General features: G+C 54.2%; 8 protein-coding genes and 1 non-coding gene across 9 annotated transcripts; 4 read left to right on the top strand and 5 right to left on the bottom strand.

Moving 5' to 3' along the window:
• Positions 1 to 1,111: 1,111 nt before the first annotated feature.
• Positions 1,112 to 2,660, bottom strand: BO66DRAFT_311841 (Zn(II)2Cys6 transcription factor; the record flags this gene model as incomplete). The annotated part of the gene is made up of 3 exons (XM_025643339.1): positions 1,112 to 1,963; positions 2,011 to 2,051; positions 2,099 to 2,660. 3 exons carry the CDS (start codon positions 2,658 to 2,660, stop codon positions 1,112 to 1,114), a joined length of 1,455 nt encoding a protein of 484 aa, XP_025508564.1.
• Positions 2,661 to 3,936: 1,276 nt separating this feature from the next.
• Positions 3,937 to 4,770, top strand: BO66DRAFT_433854 (uncharacterized protein; the record flags this gene model as incomplete). The annotated part of the gene is made up of 1 exon (XM_025650728.1): positions 3,937 to 4,770. The coding sequence occupies one exon, from the start codon at positions 3,937 to 3,939 to the stop codon at positions 4,768 to 4,770; it is 834 nt and encodes a 277-aa protein (XP_025508563.1).
• Positions 4,771 to 6,228: 1,458 nt separating this feature from the next.
• Positions 6,229 to 7,459, bottom strand: BO66DRAFT_449514 (NAD(P)-binding protein; the record flags this gene model as incomplete). Its single annotated transcript, XM_025651788.1, has 4 exons — positions 7,019 to 7,459; positions 6,637 to 6,933; positions 6,514 to 6,582; positions 6,229 to 6,456 (listed from the first exon to the last, which is right to left on the bottom strand). The coding sequence occupies exons 1-4, from the start codon at positions 7,400 to 7,402 to the stop codon at positions 6,229 to 6,231; spliced, it is 978 nt and encodes a 325-aa protein (XP_025508562.1). The 5' UTR covers positions 7,403 to 7,459.
• Positions 7,460 to 8,080: 621 nt separating this feature from the next.
• BO66DRAFT_363883 (Zn(II)2Cys6 transcription factor) lies at positions 8,081 to 10,632 on the top strand. Its single transcript, XM_025645135.1, has 6 exons — positions 8,081 to 8,163; positions 8,214 to 8,550; positions 8,621 to 8,819; positions 8,874 to 8,905; positions 8,961 to 10,248; positions 10,307 to 10,632. Exons 1-6 carry the CDS (start codon positions 8,102 to 8,104, stop codon positions 10,504 to 10,506), a joined length of 2,118 nt encoding a protein of 705 aa, XP_025508561.1. The 5' UTR covers positions 8,081 to 8,101; the 3' UTR covers positions 10,507 to 10,632.
• Positions 10,633 to 10,711: 79 nt separating this feature from the next.
• Positions 10,712 to 10,782, bottom strand: BO66DRAFT_t13. The gene has a single exon. It is a non-coding gene; the product is annotated as a tRNA-Gly (tRNA).
• Positions 10,783 to 11,815: 1,033 nt separating this feature from the next.
• BO66DRAFT_449511 (uncharacterized protein) lies at positions 11,816 to 13,086 on the top strand (the record flags this gene model as incomplete). The annotated part of the gene is made up of 3 exons (XM_025651787.1): positions 11,816 to 12,557; positions 12,941 to 12,943; positions 12,998 to 13,086. 3 exons carry the CDS (start codon positions 11,816 to 11,818, stop codon positions 13,084 to 13,086), a joined length of 834 nt encoding a protein of 277 aa, XP_025508560.1.
• Positions 13,087 to 13,244: 158 nt separating this feature from the next.
• Positions 13,245 to 14,317, top strand: BO66DRAFT_387568 (uncharacterized protein). The gene is made up of 2 exons (XM_025646337.1): positions 13,245 to 14,145; positions 14,202 to 14,317. The coding sequence occupies exon 1, from the start codon at positions 13,665 to 13,667 to the stop codon at positions 14,100 to 14,102; it is 438 nt and encodes a 145-aa protein (XP_025508559.1). The 5' UTR covers positions 13,245 to 13,664; the 3' UTR covers positions 14,103 to 14,145; positions 14,202 to 14,317.
• Positions 14,318 to 14,992: 675 nt separating this feature from the next.
• Positions 14,993 to 19,227, bottom strand: BO66DRAFT_363882 (uncharacterized protein; the record flags this gene model as incomplete). Its single annotated transcript, XM_025645134.1, has 10 exons — positions 14,993 to 15,544; positions 15,625 to 15,723; positions 15,887 to 16,403; positions 17,139 to 17,335; positions 17,439 to 17,680; positions 17,739 to 18,213; positions 18,274 to 18,396; positions 18,586 to 18,683; positions 18,749 to 18,992; positions 19,060 to 19,227. The coding sequence occupies 10 exons, from the start codon at positions 19,225 to 19,227 to the stop codon at positions 15,293 to 15,295; spliced, it is 2,415 nt and encodes an 804-aa protein (XP_025508558.1). The 3' UTR covers positions 14,993 to 15,292.
• A 438-nt stretch (positions 19,228 to 19,665) lies between these two features.
• BO66DRAFT_449503 (Zn(II)2Cys6 transcription factor) lies at positions 19,666 to 21,740 on the bottom strand (the record flags this gene model as incomplete). The annotated part of the gene is made up of 3 exons (XM_025651786.1): positions 19,666 to 20,625; positions 20,682 to 21,466; positions 21,530 to 21,740. 3 exons carry the CDS (start codon positions 21,738 to 21,740, stop codon positions 19,666 to 19,668), a joined length of 1,956 nt encoding a protein of 651 aa, XP_025508557.1.
• Positions 21,741 to 21,782: the final 42 nt, after the last annotated feature.

Raw genomic sequence — 21,782 nt, 5'->3', positions numbered from 1 at the left:
GGGAGGGGGATTGAGGGGTGCGGGTTGGGGTGCGGGAGGGGGTGCAGGTTGGGGGTTCAGGGGTAAGGCTGCAGGGGCCGGTGCCGGTGCCGGTGCCGGTGCCGGGGGCGGCATGGTTGTTGGGTTGGGGGTAGTGCTGTGGTTAGGGCTCGGGTCAGGTATCGAGTCGTCCGTCCAGGTTGAGCACGGAGAGATGGACGGGTGGGACGATTGTCTGCTGGGGAGGAGCGGAGACAGGGGCCGGCGCAGCTGGGTTATATCCTGCGAGGGACGTCTGTTTGCGCTGCTGCTGTTTTCAGGTGAGGTGGTTGCTGCGTTTGCTGAGTGGCGCGGAGTGGTGTGGTCGGAGAGACGCAACTTGTTGCGGATGGTGGCTGCTAGACTGTAGGGGTTGGTCTCTGATGCTGGAGTCGGGGATGGGGTTCGCGGGGTGGTGACGTGCAGCCTGGGTATTTTGGTTGACCGGGCCATTTTATATGGTGTTGTCCGGGTTTGGTGGCATGTTACCTGAAAAGCTTTGAGGGGGTTCTTGCTTAGGGGCTTTATTTATAATTCTGGATTGTGCGGTTATAACATTGTTAACAGTTGCAATAGATAATGACTGCTGCAGGGGGTGTGGAGAAAAGTGCCTGTTATATCTTTATAGTGTATGTTTGTTAAGTTGGATCTCTTCTTCGTTAGGCTTATTCTTTGTCCTCATGACTGGGTCGGTAGCTGCTCATTATGTGTGTCGTATATACAAGAGGTGATTGGTAAAGTGAAGTTAGAATAGGAACAGATGCATCCTATGTGGAATGCATTACCTAGTTGATGGTGCATCCAAATATTGCCGTATACTCTGACTAGACAGATCTAAGGTCAGACGGTGAGCTACATGCAAGGAATATACTATACTAAGTCTTTGTATATCGCTATACAGCTAGATCAATATGCCGTGCGCAGGCTTTGATAACTGTAACCGAGCCCATTAGCTCTTGGTGACCAGAACGACCCACCAGACACAACAACATCAACCGAAAAATTACTGTCTCAACACCCTCGATAGCAACCCCACCACCATTCCAATCCACCAGAAATTCAAACTCCCAAAGAGTGCCCTTAACCGCCAAAGCTACAACAAAACCATCGCAAACTGCAAATCATGCATCCCATAACCACCTAGACGGGGCTCTATCTTCGAATGCGGCTCACCCCCACCCGCCTGCACCCGCCGCAAAAGCTCCATGCTCATCGTCACCAAATCCGACGTCCACACCCCATAGATCTGGCCCAGCCGCGTCGTGATCACCCGCCGATGCGCATGCAACGTCGTACACAGGCCCGCCACCACCAGCGGCCAGCACAGAATACAGTTCACCGGGTGGTGGGGCGGCAGCAGTTCCAGAAGGCGAATAAAATCTGTGACGAGGGCTTGGATCGTGTGACTTTTGATCCCGAGGGCCGGGTCGATCGTGCGTTTCAGATACAGGATACACGCCAGTCGGTACAGCTCGGACATGATGGCGTCGCCTTGTTCTTCGACGTCGGCGTAGCCCTGATTGAAGGGGGGTAGGGTTTTGTTCTGCAAGGCGTGGAGCTGGCGCTCCATTGCGGTGAGTTTCGTCTTCATGTCGGCGGTGAGCGGGGTGTGGGCTTGTTTGGCGAGCTGGATGAGGTGGGAGGCGCGGAAGATAATCAGGAAAATCTGTTGGGCGGTGCCGAGGATTGCCCCTGTGCCCGGGCCTGTGTCTTTGGGATGGGGCGCGGTGAGGTAGGATTCGAGGATTGAGGAGCCCCGGTGGAGGGCGAGATGGGGACCGTGGGTGAAGGTGGTTAGAGCGAAGAAGTAGCTAAATAGATCGGACAGAAGTTGGCGGAGCTGGGAGTTGGGCGGGGCGGTGGTGGTGTCTAGTCTGTGGGAAAAGAGGGCTGCTGCTGCGTTGAGATGGGGGAGGAGGCGGTGCACGGAGGTAAAGTTTTGGATCTATGGTGCATTAGACTTTGGTCTTGGTTTGAGGGGGGCATGCTGACCTCGTGGAGACAGATGAGCAGTACAGCTAAAAGGGTGTAGTCTGCAACATGTTAGTCTCGAGTTATCAAGACAGGGTGCATCTCCTACCAGAGGGGATGCTGCCGGATCTCTCTTCATCAGCAATAGCTTCACGGAGACTCGCGAGTGCTTGGCCATAGTACTCCACCGCCGCGCCCTTCAGTCCCACATTGGAGGGATCATACTTGATCAGGTCCGCTGCTGAGACAGTCAAAATGCACTTCAGAATCAGTGGACTATCCATGGCCGCTGGAATCAGGTGGTTCAGGAACTCCGACCGGCGGCGTCCTGTACGGGTGGAGAGCCATCGAGGGCTGTAGTCGGTGAAATGAGACAGAAGTCGACTGGCCATGTCGGCGTTGGGAACGGCAAAGACGGTGATCATCGCCTCGATATGCGGTGGCAGGGCATAGCCCATCTGCGGCAGCTGGTGGTGCTGTGACCGGCGCGGTTTGCGTTGCGGTCGCTCCGCGGAGGGCCATTCGCAGATTAACCCGTTGCGCTGACAGCCAGTGCAGATCGGATGCAGCTCGTCACATTTCTTCTTGCGGGTGCGGCACATTATACACCCGGTAGTGGATCGTTGGGATTGCCTCTTCCTGCGCTGAAGAGGCAACGTGTCGAACTCCATGGCTGGGTGGTTGTTGGAATTGGATGGAATATTGCTGTGCCTTGTAGCACAGCTCATCATCACGCTCTGATATTGTTTGAGATATGGAGTCGAGCCGACATAGTACTTTTGTCAATGCTTATTGAGTGGATGAACTGTAGATCGATCGGTGGAAGAAAGAGGAAGAGAGTCTAGCCGAACAGAAGACTTTCCATGTGGAGACTTATGCTTATGCATGATTATTCATCCGATTATGCGGTCTGTGGCAACTACACTACGTTGATGTTGCGTTGGCCCGGGGAGCAGTATAAAATTCCCTGATATAAAGGAATTACTTCCTATGCGACACGTTGTGGAATATACTAAGATACTGCCTCAGATAACTAAGAAGTGACAGCTGTAGCTTTGATCCACGCATGGATCCTTACAGATCAAGTCCTATCATTACCCCCGATGAATATTAGTTGTGCTATGTGCTGAGGGACCAATACGTATAATCAATCAAATTAAATCTTTAAAGAGCATGCACTTACAGCATGATTTTAGATAGGTTCTATGACCAAGTGAACTTAAAAGTATAACTGGATCGGTAGATCCTGCCGCTTTATTTACTAATTACTGTTCTAAAAGTTTACGTATCTCAATGATGTGAATTAATCTCTGCTTTCTTGTTCTCCACAGATCGCTTTAGTGAATATATTACTACTGAAGTACCGTAGCTTGATGTTTCACCCCAGGTGGTTAACAGTGAATGTGATCAGAAGCTGCCAGCTTCTCCAATCACCATAAGCGATAGTCCACACGCTTTATCTACTCCTCAAAATCCCTTCTTTCTTTGTGAAACTTCTTCCTTCAGTGTCACCGTTCCCATCCACCGCCGATTACTGAGGGACTTCAGAGAACTTATCGAACATACCTGAAAGCACGAACAAACATACACTGGCTTTGAAGCCATCAAGTTAAACTGCGGTATGTTCTTCGTTGTGGAGCGACTCAGACCATATGCTTACTTCGGAGCAAAGCTCTAGTGATACTGAAAACTTGAAGTTGTTGAACAAAGGCTTTCTTGCCCTGATAATTTCCATTTGAAGGTTTGTCTACAGCAGAAGATCCCCATGACCGAGTCCACTTTCTTTGATGCCTTGTTGACAACAACTGGTCATAAAAGATCCACCCATATCGTTCTCCAAGTCGTCCCATCTGCACGTGGGTACTTCCTGGATTCAAACCGTCTACACTAGTCGACTGACTCGACAATCTCAAATCCACCCTAAACAGACACTCCTAAAGCAAAACCATGCCAAACGACTTAGACTTAGGCCGGTTCTTCGAACCGTCGCGAAACTACTGGGAGGAGCTCGAAGGAATGCGGGCTCGTTGCAGAGCGCTCCTCGTCAACCACCAGGAACCCACAACATACTGGACCCTGGGAGACCCAAACCCTCCGCCACCACCCGCCCGGCAGTCAGGAAGGATCGCGACACCCGCCGACTGGGCGAACTGGCCCTTGGTCCGGGGCATCTGGGACCCAAACGTGCACGGCTGGCCGCCGGCCGGGGTGCGACTATCAGACGCTTGGCTCTATCTAGCGATTAAATACATGGGGAGAAAAGCCCGCATCGATTCCTACTGGGCGGATTTCAACAGGGACGGCCTCATCCGGCCAATGCGGGTGCCCGTGGGCGATGCCATGATGATCGCTGGGCACGGGCTCGTGACCTACCCCGTCTATCAGGGGTGGTACGTCTTGTGTGGCGGGGCGGCGCGAATCCATACGACTTGGCTTGTTGGTAAAACAGGCAGGCTGAGCCAGTATCCCTACAATTCTTTCTTGTATGGACTCGTGTTCCCGGTCAAGGACAGCGTCCACATCCATGTGGAGCAGCTGCAGTCCCATAGGACCGTGCCCGACGCCGGCCGAGATGGCAGGACTCAGTATATCGAGCAATGGGTCTCTTGTAGGAATGACCCCGTGATCCGGTACTTTCGCTCACCCCCAGATGCCCAGCAGCACGAGGTTTCGTATCGACTCGAATGCTTGGATCACCTAAGCCCTTGGGATTACTGCTCCGGATGGGTGGGCTCGGACCCGCTCAAGCTTCGCGAGGGTTGCTGGCCGGATGTGTCTTGACTGCCTTTTTGAAAAGACTTCATGCTTGCTAGGGCAACATTCTCGGTTTCATTTTTTGATGATTCTGTGAGCAGATCTTGATTGTACACCGTTCATGCTATTTACTGCTGTGTTTTTCATGTTATTAGTCGTCAAAATTGTGAACCGACAATTGTATTACCTCATATCTGCCGTGCGCTACGGACCGAGAGATGATATCTACTTCTGAGCTTCCAATATTCTGGCCAAAATAAGGCTCCAACACCTTGGATCCTCTACCTCTTCCATCCAATCCATTAATCCGATGCTCCTTCCTCCTTGAAATGCGGACTCCCCTTGAGATACTTCAACACTCGCGCTGGATTGCCAACCACCACACAATACGGCGGTACGTCCTATAACAATTGTCAGCAATCACCTCATCCACTACCAGAAGGCAAAAGCTAACCTTAGTAACCACACTCCCCGCCCCAACCGTCGACCCTTTTCCAACTGTCACCCCCGCCAGAATCTTCACATCCCCGGCCAACCAGCAATCATCGCCGATATGGATCTCCTTGCCCCACTCCGGCCCGGCCGTGCCATTCCGCACCTCCCCGTCCAGCGGATGCAGTCCCGTGTAGAGACTCACATTCGGGCCGAACAGACACCGCTCCCCGATCACCACGCGGCAGGTGTCGATGATCGTGCAGTTGAAGTTGATGAACGTGCCCGCGCCGACACTGACGTTGAACCCGTAGTCCATGCGGATGGGGCTTTCCACCCAGGGATCCTGCTCGAAGAGCGCCTCGTCTTCTTCTGGAGTGGGGGCCGACGGTGGAAGGGGGCGGGCGTCTTCTATGATTCTGGTACATTCTTAGCACCCGTTTCTCAAGAAAAAGCCGGGGCATACAAAAGGCTTACGCTCTCCACAACTCCACCTGCCGCCGTCGCGAGACGATCCCGGCGTTGTTGAACGCATGCACGGCGACTTTGCAGCGGTGGCGGGCGGCGATCAGTCCCGGGGTGAAGGCGCGGTAGAGCTCGCCGCGGAGCATCTTGGCCTTTTCGGCTTCGTAGTCTGGTGTGTCCATTGGTGGTGATAGAATGTGCACGAGGTTTTATCTGAGGGTTGAGAGGTTTGTTGCGGGTCTTACCGGGCTTATGTATGCCAGTTTGTCCAGGCCCACAGGGCTTGCACCAAGTCTTAAGTTACTAAGTATAGGATGGTTGTGCTCTCCCCTTTCCGTGCAACGTGGTCCGACCGCATGTGGGGCCCCACTTGTTAGACTTCGGGGCTAGCCGCATCCATGCCTGGAACTGCCGCGCTTATCGGGCGATAACCCAGGCCATTGCCGAGGCTTGCCTTTCTTATACTATGTAGTACGTACGTGCATACAGTGATCGATAAAGGATAGTAGGTGACACAGATACGTTCCTTAATAAATTAAGACACAACTAGGGTATTTCAACTAACACAGGTGGACAGCTACAAGCTCCTCAGCGAAAAGCAGCCGTCTCCCGCTCACACCACCCCCAGAACCTCTCCGCCGCCCCCGTGCCCCCATCCTGTTCACTGGCCAAACCCTTCTCAATATGACACGGCACCGTCCCAAACCTACCCCATGGAATGACAAATGCCCCGTTCCTTTCGGGAGTAACCTCCGGCGACAGCGCCGCAAACAGCTCACTATACGCTCCGTACCGCGGGCCTTTGAAGAGAATTCCCTGCTACTATTAGCACGCATTCCACCTTAACACTTTAAAACGAGGTAAAGGACGTACCATAATCTTGCCCTGCGCCGGCGAATTATGCCGCTGGAGCTCCGTCTTCATGAGTCCGGGGTTCACACTCTGGAATGTTCATCAGTACAGCTCCCACACTTCACTCAATGAAGGGACACAAACCAAGCTCATCGCCCCGTCCCCACCGAACCGCCTCGCCATCTCACTCGCCAAAAACACATTCCCGACTTTACTCTGCATATAATTCTCCATCGCATTCTTAAGCACCTGAGGGGCGCCAGTCTCCTCGTCAAATACAATCCCCCCATGCGCAACGAACGCAGAGAGCAACGAAGCCACCCAGACCACACGAACACTCCCCGGCTCCGCAGAAGCAGCCGTGCGCTGTAACACCGGAAGAAGGAGCTGATTCAACAGAAAGGGACCGAGACAATTCGTGCTCATCTCGAGGTCATGGCCCTTCACCAACCCCCCTCACATCACATCAGCACATCATCTTCCGCCTTCCAGGAAAGAGAAACCGGATAAGAGCCAACCAACATACGAGACCAGTCCTACTCCCCGCCGGCGGCGTCATCACCCCGGCATTATGAACCAACACATCCAGCCGATCCTCCTTCCCCAGAAACTCCTCAACGCTGCGCTTGATTCCGCCCAGCTCGGCGAGATCTAACGCGAGAAACGCTATTCGGCCCCGGCTGTGCGTGCACTCCGGCAAGGCCTGGATGGCGGCGATGGCGGCCCGGGCTTTCGCGGCGGAGCGCACGGCGATGTACACGGTTGCGTGCTTGGCGTACAGGAGGCTGGCGGCGTGGTAGCCCACGCCCGAGGTGGCGCCGGTGATGAGGATGGTTTTGCCGGTGAGGTCGGGGATGGTGCGGTCGGTGAAGGTTGGCGGTGGGGGGAAGATTTGTCGGAGGGTTGTCATTTTCGGCTGTGCCCTTTAGGAGAGTGTTGTGATTGTAATGAGTGTTGTGGATTTCGGAAATGGGAGGTGATGGGGTACGTCCAGTACTCGGTTGGGCTAAGCATTTATACTATGGTTTCTTGAGGGTCGATCCCGGAGCAAGGGCCCGGGCCCGATGCGATGGGGCGGATCTGCTTCCGGCGCTAGCATCTCCGGGCCGGCGCTAGGCTTGGATGGGAAGTCCGGAGGTGCTGGTGGTGGTGGCCCCGAGGGGCACACGTCTTGACTCTTGGGAGAGGCCTCCCGAGCTACTCGTAAATTACAGATTGTGGATCGCTTGGCTCAATCTAAAGTTTCGGTCCTGGGAAGATGTCACACCAACCTGGCTGATGATTATCTCCCGGGTGAGGCAATGATTCAAGGTCCGCAAGAGCGGGCTTTTCCTCTTGAAGCAAAAATACGCAGTGGGGCTTACTTTCCGATTCAAGCCAACTTGTCTATGTGCTGCATTGAAACATTGACTATGGTATAGATAATATGGCATTCGAGACTGACATCGAGAGTGGCATCGAAACAAGCCTCAGGTGGAACAGAGATGGTGCAGGGCTGACATAAGCGGCGGCTGCCAACCCCGCACCCGCACATTGATCGTTGACACCAAACAAGCCATAGCGTGACCGAGTCTTGGTCTTCACTGGACAAGAACCGAACTACAGACTCATGGCATCGCTGCAGCCTCCAGTAAGAACAGCCCTATCCTGTACCTTTTGTCGTCAGAAAAAGTAAACGCCCTTGTCCTCCCGAAGCCACCCTGGGTACTGACCTATGCAAGACTGCGATGTGATCGCCTTCGACCGTGTAGCAGCTGTGTCAAGCGTGGTCTGGACTGCGTCTACACGGGGCCAGCTTCGGCTGCTTCGCGTCGCAATCCTCCCTCGTCAGCGCGGCACTTGAGTCAACGCATACGGCAACTCGAGGAGCTCGTAACGGTCCTGCAGAAGGGTGGGGGCTCAGGCCATTCGGGCAGCCCCCTGCACACGGCGCAGGAGAGGCAAATTGACGATGCAGATGGGCAAGATGCAATCACCAACTCATTGGGAAGTATGCGTGTGGATGCAACGGGTATGAGCTATGTTTCGGGTGCACACTGGGCCGTACTTCAGGATAGTGTATGTTGCTGTTACAAATGCTCCTGGACTATTGACATGATTGACTTGTTTATCTTCATTATATGAGCAGATTGCTGAGATTAAGGAGTGTGTTGACTCCGAGTCACCCTTCACTACGCCTGACGCAGAGTCCGGCCAGCAAGGGTCCGCATTGCTACTGGGACTGTCACCACTGGGTGGAATGGAGGAGATCCTGGCTCATATCCCAGCACGACCCATTGTTGACCGGTTAGTGTCGCGATTCTTTAGTTCGATGGAACCTGGTGTTTGTGAGTTGATTTATCCTCATCATAATAACAAGTCAACTAATCTCACGCCACCAGTAATCATCCACGCCCCTACCTTCCAGCAAGAAGTCTCTCACCCACCACCGCAACTCGTACTTACCACACCTACTGACAAAAGCCCAGTACGACCACTTCTGGACTGATCCCCAATCCATCAGCCCCACATGGCTCAGCATCCTCTTTAGCATAATGAACCTCGCCATTCACCTGCACCAGCGCACCGAAGGCCCCACCACCCCGGACCCCATCGACAACAACAACATCACCACCACCCCCGAGACCCAATGCGAGACCTTCCGCCTGCAAGCCGCCTACTGCTTGCTGACGGCTAAATACACCACACCGACCAGATACACCCTCGAAGCGCTCGCCCTGTACACACAGACCGAGTACTTCCGCAGCAAAGACGCCCAGCACGAAGTCTGGCTCCTGATGGGAATGACCATCCGCCTCGCGATGCGGGCCGGGCTCCACCGCGACGGGGCGGGGTACTCCCCAGAAATCTCCTGCTTCGATGCCGAAATGCGCCGGCGCCTGTGGTCGCTGATGGCGCAGCTCGACGCGCTGTTCTCGTTCCAGATCGGCCTGCCGCGCATGATCGCCAGCGGGGTGGCCGACACCCGGCCGCCGCACAACCTGCTGGACGAGGACTTCGGGCCAGCGTCCACCAGTCTCGCGCCGCCCCGTCCGGAGACCGAGTTCACGCCGGTCCTGTATCTCATCGCCAAGAGCCGGCTGGCGGAGGTATTCGGCCGCATCGCGGATCACGTTGCCTCGACGGGCCCGACGGCGCCCACGCAGGTCGTTCAGCTCGACCAGCAGCTTAACGCCGCCTACGCGGGCACGCCGGCAGTCCTGAAGTTCCGCGAGGTAGGCGCCTCGGTCACGGAGCTCCCGCATCTCGTGATGCTGCGCTATAATCTCGAGATCCTGTACCAAAAGTCGCGGTGTATCCTCCACCGGCGAGGACTTGGTGAAGGTCGCTCGGATCCACGAGGCGCCGCGTCGAGGACGGTGTGTCTGGACGCCGCGATGCGGTTGCTGCGGCATCAGGCGACGATCGACGCACAGGTCCAGCCAGGCGGGGTGCTGGCTCGGTGTCGCTGGTTCGTGACCTCGTTGACGACCCATGATTTCATCTTCGCTGCCATGGTGGTGTGTTTCGAGCTGCATTTGCGGAGGCGGGAGGGTGGCGGGGACACACACGTTTACAATCCGGGGACGGAGGCGCTGCTGCTCGCGTTACGCACTTCGCAGAGGATCCTGACTCGGTATCAGGGGGAGTCGGCGGAGGCGAGGCAGGCTTGGCTGGCGATTAGCGTCATGGTGCGGAAGGTAGATGGCTCGGGCGAGGATGCTGTGGCAGAGGGTGACGGAGGGGTTAGTTGTGCTGTGAGATCTGAGGGCGCAGGTAGGTTGTATTGCGACAGGGTCTGTGATGGTTTCTGGTCGAACTAATAATACTGCAGATACGGTGAAAGAGCCCGACCAGGATAATGAGATACCGGGATGTCCGGTAGACCGGTTCCGCGATATGTCGGCGCTGGGTATGCCCTCCAGTATCGTGCCGTCGCTTGAGGAGTTCGATTTCTCTCAACTGCCGAGCGATCTGGTCAATATGTGGGACTTTTCGGGAGATACGAATTGGATGTTTGGGAATAATAATTGATAGTACCAGAATATGTCTTATAGTTGGCAATGTGTGAGTTCTGGAGGAAAGGAACTGACGTCCCGGTCAATGATGTACACAAAGAGAAAGAACATCAAGATAAACGATATAAAACAAAATAAACGGAGCAAGGAAGGTGACAAATAGAACAGAGAAGATGAGGTGGACGGGAAGGGGAAGGAAAAAAGAAAGGGCAAAATTTGAGTGCATCATCCGTGAATCGAACACGGGCCTCATCGATGGCAACGATGAATTCTACCACTAGACCAATGATGCTAGTTGATGTCATTGTGACGCCTGCTTTGCAAAATAGCCCTGAAGCAAACGTGTATTCAACATCGAATTAGTAACAGCCCCGTCACCCTCTACTCTCCCAGGTTTACATTGTCGGACCTCACATGTAACTCTTTCTTATACGTAATAGAAGCAAGCACAGGTCACTACTAAGCAATTCTTTCATACAAGAAAACCACCATGAGCTTGAATTCTGATTGGAGGTAATCTTTAGCTGTGTTGTATGTACTAGCTCGGCCCGCGCAGTACATGCTATAAGTTACTTCAGGTTACTTGGGGCGGGGCAAGATCTGGAGTATAGAAACAACGATCCACTGTATTAGATAAAATCAGCTCCTCTGCGCATCTCGGTATTAGACTTACTTCTCCCGAGCTATTGTGCAACCTTGGCTCGCTCAACCGAGACGCTAACATACGTAAGTAATTGCTTGTTTATGCCCCATCTATATGCATACCCCTGCACCAGCTTGAGAATTGACAAGAAGTGCCAATGATTAGTCAGCCTGCTGTAACCCAATCTAAGAAGGGTAGAAGTCTACCTTGAAGTCGGGTGCAGCAGCATCTAAGAACAAAGAGCTATACTAAGACAATCCGAACAAAGGAGATTGACAAAGGCATACATCACAAGCATGCTGCTCAACAATTAAGCTTTTTGGATACTTCTTCTACTCCTCTAGAAAAAGAAAGCAATACTCACAATGCAGAATCCAGTATAAACAGAACTGCGAGATGATCCTCACTCTGCTGCCCTTCACAGTTGTATAACCATAATGACCACATCATCCCTCTCAACCCTCTTTCACAGTAGGCAAAAAGGCTACACCAAGTCTCTTTCTACACACTTCTTTCTCTTCGATCATAACCTCTCCACCATGTAGGGTATAAATACGCCCATCTACAGTGCTGTTCCATCATGCACCCCAGCATTCCCAAGGCTCTAACCAACAGACCTCATCCTAGAACCACCCATCTACCTTAACCTCCCTCACCCAACAACAACCCCCCCCCCATCAAAATGGCCACCCCATCCCAAAAGCCCCAAAGCTACACCACCCAAACAATCGAACTAACCCTACCCCCCCAGGACAAACCCACAGCCCGCACTCAGCGCCCCTGGTCCTACTGGGCCGATCCGCACATCCGAACCTACCTCGAAGCCAGCCAGTCCAACACCGAACCGAGCGCCCGCGAGACCGCCAAACTATGGGCGCAGATCCTCAGCCGCGCGCTCGTCTTTCCCAGCAGCAGCAGCAGCAGCAGCGACAGCGACAGCCAGGCCCAGAACTACCGACTCCTCACCCGCCGATTCATCGAGTCGGCCACACAGAGCCCCCTGCCCTACGAGATCATCGATCTCGTGAGCCCCGTCCCGCAAAACGGGAAGGACAGCATCGTCATCCAGATCATCTGCCACGATGCAACCACCGCACAGGCCAGTCCGGAGCTCCAGCTCCGCGAGATCCGACAGCGCAAGCTGGCGCTCCTGCAGCAGCAGCTGGTGGCGGTGGACTCCGCGCTGCTGCCGGAGTTTGTGCTCGGGGTTGCGGTGGGGGGCCACGTGTGGTTCCAGAATCTGCAGGGCGAGGATGGGTGTCGGCGGGGGCTGTGTAAGGTGCTGTGTCTTGTGCAGGATCGGGGGCGGGTGGAGGAGTGGCTGCGGTCGCTGCGGCGGACGTTGGGGGTGGTGGATGAATCCGAGGGGAGTTTCTTTGATGCGGATTCGGAGAGTGAGGATGAGAATGGGTGTTGTGAGAATTGTGGGTTGACGATGGCGTAGATGTACCGTAGGTATTAGGGTTCATTGTGAGAATCTGGGTAAGAGATTATGGGAGTAGATGGGGATGATACGGTAGGTGGTAGGTTGGTCGATGACCTTGATTGGGTGGACTCGTTTGCGTTCACCTATTCATACTTACCGTAGAGCTCTACCTAGTAGTGGATTGCACCTGCAGAGTAGCTATAGGGTTTTTTCCATAACGAGGCTGGTACCTGAGTAGGGTATCGTAATCCAGAACAGTCCTCAGGCACAGCTTCAATGCTCGTGACCTTGCCCGAGTAGCTTCTAGCACCAATGATAACTACCAATTTGCCAATGACTCGTCCTTTGCGGGATTTAATTCTACTAACTTTGCTTATCTAGACTGTAAGGCACCATGTGACCCATTGACTATTGGATTTCTATTTGCCTTTTTGGTAGGTCGACTTCCTATCCTGGATCAGGAACAACGTCTTCATTCGACACCAGTCGGATGGAGTGGACCCTGCCCGGATGTCCCGGAGCCCTAGAGGCTAGACGAGTTTGTGGTCTGAGGGAGGAAACCCTTTCAATTGCGGTGTTTCTCTTCTGCACGTATATATAATCACAACGAGGCAGCTATCAAATAATCAAGTCAAACCTCAATCTATGTGTTATGTGTATCATCAATGCGCCGTGCTTTCAGCAATAGCTATTACTTTGTTGTGTCATGAAAAAGACCCTGTACGCCAAGCCGTACCCTGCCAAGCCCGATGCGGATCGCCGGCACGGATGCTCTGGAAGTCTTAACTGCTCGCAGCGGATCTTGTACAGTACGATTGCTCAAAAAGACCGCAAGGCTCGCTTTCCATACAGTATTCAAAAAGAAAGTACAGTGGAGCCCCTCGACGCCCGATAAGCCTCAGCATGACTGGTCGCCCATCACACAAAAAAACCCTTCAGGGTCCCGAGCACCCGACTCGACGTGCCGGGATAGCCGAGAATTGCCCGTAGTAGACCAGGAAGCATATAAACTGCAGTCCTCAGCTTGACTCCCTACACCCGACCCTTCCTGTGGCTTCTCATCCGGCATTTCCCACTCCAAACTCCTCAAGCCCACATCCAAACCATGCACCTCCTCAGGATCGGCGCCCTCCTCGCCCTCGCGCAGACCCTCAGCGCGGCGGAGATCAAGATCCGGACGACCAACCCGCCGGCCAACTCGTACGTGTCGCACTGCTCGGTGATCCTCGAGGACGAGCTGTTCGGCTGCAAGGGCTCGTCGAAGCCGTTCAAGAAGTCGTGCGGCCGCAACACGGGCGTCCAGACCAAGTCCATCTGCGGCGACGCCTCGGTCACCGTGGACTGGTACAGCGCCGTGCTGACCTTCGAGAGCGCCGACGGCCGCACCGCCAACTGCACGCTGAGCTCCACCGAGACCGAGGGCCATTGCAACACCGACGATCCGGACGCCTTCCCCGTGGAGCATAACGGGGCCGGGCGGTTGTTGGCGCCGCACACTGTGTTTTTGGGGGTGGCGCCCGTTGTTGCGGGGTTGTTGCTTTGAGTGAGGTGTTCAACCCGGGGTATTGTTTTGGTGGGATGCTAAAGTCTGTTTTTTTTCATATCTGGGTGTGAACTTGAGCTGATAAGTGGATTCAGCTAGGGGCTCTGTACAACGGCAACTGAAGCGTCTGCGGGAAAGTCAGGAAATTCTCATCAAGGACAGGACCAGGTGTGGGGTGTGACTCAAGCCACGACAGCACTACCAGCTTTGCTGCTTTGAGGGGACCGGAACGGGATCTTATATTTCTATAATATTTTTATCGTGTACTGTACATAGTCATAATGTTGATATCCATTGGGGAAAACGGGATCAACGGGTCATTTCTGACGCAGGCCCGGTTTTGTGAAAAAGATATGCTTTGTTACAAAATCCCATTTGAATTCTTTAGAGAAGCACTATTCAACTGTACCTCTAGTCAACGTCTCTCAGACGTGCCTCTACCCTGGACCCGACTTCAGGAATCTGAAGGCGCAGGTCTTGTACGGCCCTGCAGTGGCGGGGAACAAGAGTGATGGATCAGACGGAGAAAGAGCTACGGTCCTGTCTTAGAAACTTTGATGAAGCCTAACACAGAAAGATAGGATTACTTGACGGACCTAAACGTTGGAGAAACGATGGTTGGAGCGAAATAACAGATTATTTGTCTGAGACTGAGTATATACAATAGTCTTGTATGCTTATGGCGCAGGGTTGCATAGACTCTCCACAAGCAGTGGCCGACAATGAGCACTATCTAGGGCCAAGTCCCTACCACTGACGAACTGGCCAATGCGGTCAAATGCAAAGTGAATCCATTAGACTTCAGACACACCTAGGCTAGCACTCATGACTTCACAAAACATATTGTCAATACGCACATTCGACAGCAACGTATAACCACCGCCCATACTCATATAACCCTTTCTACCGACCTCCAAAATCTCAGCGCTCATCCCCTTCAATTAGCGCCTCTCGCCCCCAGAGCCCCAACACCCAGCCATCCGCCGGTGAACCCGCCGGCTTTATCGCAAGGTAATGAGGTGATGGGGCGATGTTGTTGTCTTGATGTTAGGGTAGATAGGGTCTCGTGACTATGTCTTAGATCTCTCCGGGGGGGGGTTGTTTACGGATCTCTTTTTCCAGTAGAACCTTGGTATGTTCGCATGAAGAACGAAGTTGATGGACACCTCCTCAAAAACCCGGTAAGTCTCCTACTCTCCACCCGACTCCCCCTTCCCGACCAAAAACTCACACACGGCCCTCTGCCAGACGGCCGCGCGCTTGTAGAAATGGAACCCCGGGGAGCTGCCCGCCTTCAGCCCAGCGATAGCCTCCACCATCCTCGGCCCACTCCCTTCCTCCTTGATCTCCTGCAAAGGGTACATATACGTGCGGACCACAAACACCACCGCGTTGGAGCGGGGCAGCCGGAAGAGCACCTGTCTCTCGCACCGCAATCGGGCCTAGAACCTGCATCAGCCATCGACTTTTGCTTTCCAATCCTCACCTCCTCCACCGGGAGCAAAAGAGCAACAAGACAAACCTTCTCAACGTCCAACACCTTAACCTCCTCCACCGTCTCCCCTTCGTACAAATGCATACTGTCGGCCGCATGCAGCTCCCCGTCCACGGACACGGTCCACTTTCGACTCCCAAATTAGCAAACCCCATCCTCCCCCATCAAGATAAATCAAGAGTAAAGGCAGGAAAAGACATACGTTCGCCCGCTTAACGACAGTCCCCACCGCCAACCGCCCCAGATACCGATCCATACTCCCCCTCAATTTGGCCGTGTAATCCGGCACGGGGACGTGGATGGCCGCCAGCGATTTGGTGAATTTGTCCGCCCAGCTGAAGCCGTTCGGGAAGCAGCCGATGAATGCCTCCAGCGACATTTGCTTGTTCTCCGAGTCATCCGCCCTGAGCTCCGTTTTCGGTCCGGTCGTGGAGGTGGTGGGCGGAGGAGGAGGAGGGAGAAGGAGCAAAAAGTCCTCTTCGACTTGGCGGCCGATGATGGCGAGGGCTTCTTCGGGGTCTGTGTGGGGTGTACAGGGGACGATTTCTCCGGTGATGGTGTTGGTGATTGATTCTGGGTGGTTGGGGGACGGTGGGAGGCGGTGGAAGATTGCCCCGTACCGCTGCGGGAGGTAGTCGTTGACCAAGAAGGTGTAGAGCTCGCGGACAGCGGGGAGGGCGCGCGGGGTCGTGCCCAGCACGGCGGGTCTCTTGTGCTGGATGAGGGCGGTGCGGAGCTGGATGCGCGAGAGGTAGTGTTTGTCGATTTGGACGATTTCGGAGAGGGTGGTCGTTTCGATTCCTGGTCTTTGGTTAATGGTTGTTTAGGTTGGAGGGCAGTGAGGGATGGGGTCTACCCATTGTGATGTGGTAGCGGGGTTTGAAGGGCCGGAGGACGAGGGGCTCAGTTTTAGTCCAGTCGAAGTCGACGAGGGGGTCGATTTGAGGTATTGTGGGGTTCTTCTTGGGGTCATGATGTGTTGGAGCTGGGCTTCTTCTTTGAACAAGTAGTACGCAGAGTACGAGCAGGCCGGCGCCGAGGTATGGCCAGTGATCAGTGATGAAGTGAATGAAAGCTATTGAGACGGGGTCGGCCGTTGCCATTTTCATTGAACAAGTTGTTTTCACTAAACTCAGATGGACGAAAAACTGATGTGAGCTGTTTCACCACTACAGAGACGGTTCTCCGGGAAGAGGCTGGTATTTACATTGGACTCCGATGATAAGTGATATTAAGATGCGGGGAAACTCCCCCTCAGAAGGCTACATCACACCCTAATATCAAGCCTGCATGATAACGCATTCTTACTCCAAATGGAGGATAATGATCCACTGCCATCGGCACTCAAGGAGCACCTGGCAGTGATGGTTGTGCCCATGTGCATGCGTACATTCATGCTCGGCGTCGGTACGGGAAGATGATTGGCTCATGTCGCCGAGGTAGCTGCAGACTACAACATCGCCCATATGAAACCACTCCTCAAACCCTGTGGTGTCCTGCCTCCTCACCAGACTCGCAGATAAGTCCCCAACCTCCGCCACAGCGGTCGTCCATAGTAAGTATCCAACATCCGCAACTCCTCTGTACTCAGTTCCCGAAGACCGGTGACCAGATCCGCCGTCGCGGGGTCCCTCCAGGGTGTGCGTCGAAGGATCTTGTAGGCAATGGTAAATACCACGATGAGGATCAATCCGATCGTAGCTGAGAAGAAACTGTACGCTGTAAAGCCGCCTCGGCTCTGTTATATCGTAAATTTAAGGCCCGAGTTAGCGATTATCTCTGCGTAAACTTGACGAAGCTTCGCAAGGGATAATGAAAAGACGACGGGGACGAAAACTCACCACCGGCTTGATGCTCGTGTAAAGAAGACAGACCAGCAACACGCTCGAGACCGCAAGACTGGTCACGGGGGCGAGAGGCCACAATAGAGACTGCCACGCATATGGAGTCTGAAACATTAGACTCTGCTGCGCTCGCATCGCAGCCCGGAAACGAAAGGAGGTGACCGCGATGATTGCCCAGTTGGAGAAGAAGGAGGCGCTGGTGATGGCGATCAGCCAGTTAAGAACCTCCGTGCCGCCGGCTATGCACATGGTTAGCATGCAATGAGAATGCACAGAAAGACAATGTGGACGGCCTACCGCTCAAGCTCATATACGTCAGAGCCACGCCCGCGACCGCGGTGATGGCCAGCGCCCACCTCGGCCGACCCTTCTTATCCACCTGCGCCACAAAAGCGGGCAACAGTCCCTGGAGAGACATGGTGCGGAGGATCCGCGACGGCAGGAAAATACACTCCAGCGCAATCGCCAGAATGCCGATGATCATGCACGCGTTGATCAGGTCTGGGACACCAGGGATGCCGGCGTCCTGAACGGCGATGACAAACGGCGACGAGGCCACGCTCGAGCCACCCAGCAGGCGGGAGTCGGTGGACGGCACGATCAGGGAGACCAGTACGACGGACACCAGATAGAACACGGCGACGCGCCAGGGGATGAGGTTGGATGCGTGCGCCATGGAGTAGCGCGGGGATTCGGCCTCGCCGGCCATGACCCCGATGAAGACCTGGTCGCCGACGGCCCAGATGGCGAGCAACGCGGCGTTTGAGAAGCCCTATTGTGTACAGATTAGGATTGAATAAGCAAAGAAAAGATAGTTTGGGGGATGAAGTACTCCGAAGCTGTTCTTGAAGGCGGGCAGATCGGTCCAGGTGCTGCCGTCTCGTACATATCCTGTCGGACCCGCGCCGCCGATAATGGCCAGTGAGATGATCGTGATGAAGACGAACAAGAAAGCCTTGACCAGTGACCCAATGTATTCGAGCCATCCGAAGAAGCTGTTTGGCATGAGGAACACCACAAAACAGACTACCAAGAAGATGGTGACTGTGTATAGAGCCATCAGTCACAAGCTCCTCAAAGAAAAGCAAATCATTCAACCAAAGAAGACCCAGAGCCACAACGAGAAGAAGGCAAGGAGTGGGACAAACTCACGCAAAGCAGCCTCCGGCACCACGCCCCCGGCCCAGAAGTTCACCAGGATAACCAGAAAAGTCCCCTCGGACGCAAACACCGAGGTCCACCCTATGCAGACCGGCACAATCAGCTCATCTCCACACCCCATACCCACAGCGAAGACAGCAACCTACCAAGCCACTCGGCGAACCCAGCCCCGAACGCCAACGCTGGATCCACCCACCGATCCGCATAGTCGATGTAATTCCCCGAGGTCGGAAACGCGATCGTCATCTCCGTCAAGGTCTGAAGGTTCGCCCAGACCCCGAGACAGACCACGAGGTAGCCTAGGAACATGTTGCCGGGGCCGCCCTCCGCTAGGGCTTTGCCCGTCGCGATGAAGAGCCCGCTTCCGATGCTGGACCCGAGGGAGATCACCTATGCAGGTCATATTGTGAGTAATGTGGCTTACTGGGGTAGCCCTGGATGGGGAGACTATGCGTACATGGATCATCCGCGGACTCAACGTGCGATGTAGATTGCCATGAGTGGTCTCGTCGGCATCGACCTGGCCCTCGGCGACAGAGAGAGTAGGTTCCAAGTCGAATTGCTTTTTCTCCAGCTTGCTGGAAGCAACATTGTCACCCCCAAGATGGTTTTCTTCGTGCTCCATATTTTCCTATCTTGTTGTTTGTGTGGCCGACAGCCATCCGAGGCCGAAGCCCGGAATATCGGAAGCAACCCCTTCATATACTATTCAACCGAATCCAGGGAGTGAATAAAATCAGGCCAATCTAGACGAAGCAAGGATCTCGTATCGCGGCAGAAGGCTATCAGCGTCTAGATTCCGGTGTCACTTGCCAATTGCAGATCTCCCCGCACTTGATAAGAATCAAGGGGAGGGGGGGTTGCTTATCGTGAGGGGAGATGCGGAGATATGATAAGTGTCTCGGCCTTGTGGGCCATTCATTTCACTGTAGAGTGTAAATTAACCTGTGTTCTCCATACCGATCCTCGACTGCGCCAAGTCAATCGTAAATGACCAATGAGAACGAAAAGAACAGACGGCTTATCGGGATGCTTTCGTCATACAAGAAGCTCCCTCTCTCTCTCAGCTTAGCACCAACACCCTTAGATCACTGGAATTGAATAGCACCTGGAACCAAGCCGCATCCTGCTTACCAGGACGCCTCCGCGCTTCCCAGACCTGCCGCACGGCCTCCAGCGCTACAGTATACATCCGGATCCCCGTCGTCTGGGCGGCGATTTGCAGCCACCGGGAAAACTCCCCCTGGAGTTGAGGATCCAGTGCTTCACAGCCAGCGATGAATGCGGGCCAGCAAGTATCTGCTGATTGGTCATTGAGCCTGTGCCTGCAGTCGTCGTATGCAATCAGATGCCGCATCACGTCGTGGACATATGGCTGGAGGATGGCCGCATTGACGTTCCGGATGGCCCGGTGGAAGTGGATGATCAGGGCTTTGTGAACCGCCTGGACGAGGTGGTACGGGGAGCGCTCCCTCGGGGGCCGGGGTGAAGCACTGTTGATGTCTTCGGTGCCGTACTCCCAACTGCATATTTGATTCTCCAGGTTTTTGATACTCGCTAAGAGCGTACTGTGGTGTACCGGCTCTGAAAAGTCGCGCATAGTTGATCTTCCCAAGCTGGATGCTAATCGCGTTGTCGCGGCGATGAGCTCAAACAGCGACTGCGGTAGAGAGTAGATATCCTCAAAAGGGGACCGGAATTTGGGATCAGAATCCTCCAAGTCCCGGACCCAGTCATCTGCAACGGGTACGTAGACAGGGCCAACCATGTAGTCCATCGTGGAAATCTGCACTGAGTGCGCAAGGGGGTCGAAGGGCTTCTCAGCCCCATCGCCCGTCGCGACGGCATCAGAGTCCAGGTTCTTAAAGCACAGACGCTCCGTCAACATACGTGTGTAGAGATAGATACTGTGTAACATGCGCACTTTCACCGATCGGGCGACTTTGCGTGTTCCGTACCGGTGGATGATCTCCTCGATGTCTCGCAGGTAGTGTGCTGCATTGTTCATGTCCCCGCTGACTATCTGGACAAAGGTTAGAATTACAGTCGCAAACCATTCCTACGCTTTCCATGACATACACAAATCGTCACCATACTCAGCAGTGCCATGAGGATATCCTTGTACTTGTCTTTCTTTGTCCCGCCGGCCGACAGGTCCCGTAGGGACTTTTTTAAGCGTATAGTAGCTCTCGCACGATACATGTTTCCAAGGAGGCGGGGACTTGCATAACAACCCCATTCATCTTCTAACAGGGTGTCTTCGTGTAGACTGAATGCACTAACTGCAAGGACCGAGAAGAGAAGGGACACTCGCGCGTTGCTGCTATCCCCCTTGAGAAGGATCTCGCCGATAGCGCCGAGCACGCTGGGGATGTAAACCTTCTCCCAGGGGGACTTGGATTTGACACGTGCCGGGGCCAGGTAATTGATAATGGTGCGGCGGTAGTGATCCAAGAGCTTAGCAGTAGGGGCTGTGAAGTCGACCAGGTCTTGTGGTGTGCTTCGCGCGAGTGGTGAGTTCAAGGGGAATGCGAGATTGGGTGGGTTCGAAGCTGAATATGTATGATTGGGGGTATGCATCTGTCCTGCTATTTCGGAGAACAAGACTGAATCATCTGGTAGTCCATATATTGCATCGGACGTTACCGGGTCCAGGTCTGCAAATGCGGTGGTGTCTGACTCTGCGTCAGGTTGAGCCGAGGAGATGTCGTCCATGGACCGAAATGCATGAAAAGGTCCAATGGACGTGGTCTCGTCGGACTGGAGGCCAATAGCCTGTTGATCTAGCTCATTGAGGGCCGCAGCTATCGAGACGCCTCCCAAGATGGACACCAGTTTGGTAGCATTGCTACCGAGTTGGTTTTCTACGCAACTCAGACTCTGTCACATCGTAGCAATTTAGTTGGGTATGCAACCGGCCAGCTTACCTGTGACTAGAGGCTGCCGCCTTGCATGCAACTCCTCCACTTCACCCTTGCCATGAGCATTGCGCGGCCGCAGCCAGAGTATCCGCGGTGGAGACGCCGGTATCTGGCAATCAACACCCCGCAACTGGCACGAGGAACACCGGGGTGTATTTCGGTCGCATCGCACCTTTCGAGCGCGACAGTTGTGACAGGAGCCCTGTATCGTAGCCATTTGGAGGATGAAGTCGAGAAGAGGAAGGGCAAGCACCCAAAA

The sequence above is a fragment of the Aspergillus aculeatinus genome (assembly GCF_003184765.1).
Source record: "Aspergillus aculeatinus CBS 121060 unplaced genomic scaffold BO66scaffold_2, whole genome shotgun sequence".
Lineage (NCBI taxonomy): Eukaryota > Fungi > Ascomycota > Eurotiomycetes > Eurotiales > Aspergillaceae > Aspergillus > Aspergillus aculeatinus.
Note: the sequence above shows the minus strand (reverse complement) of the source record. Positions and strands in the feature narration are given on the sequence as shown.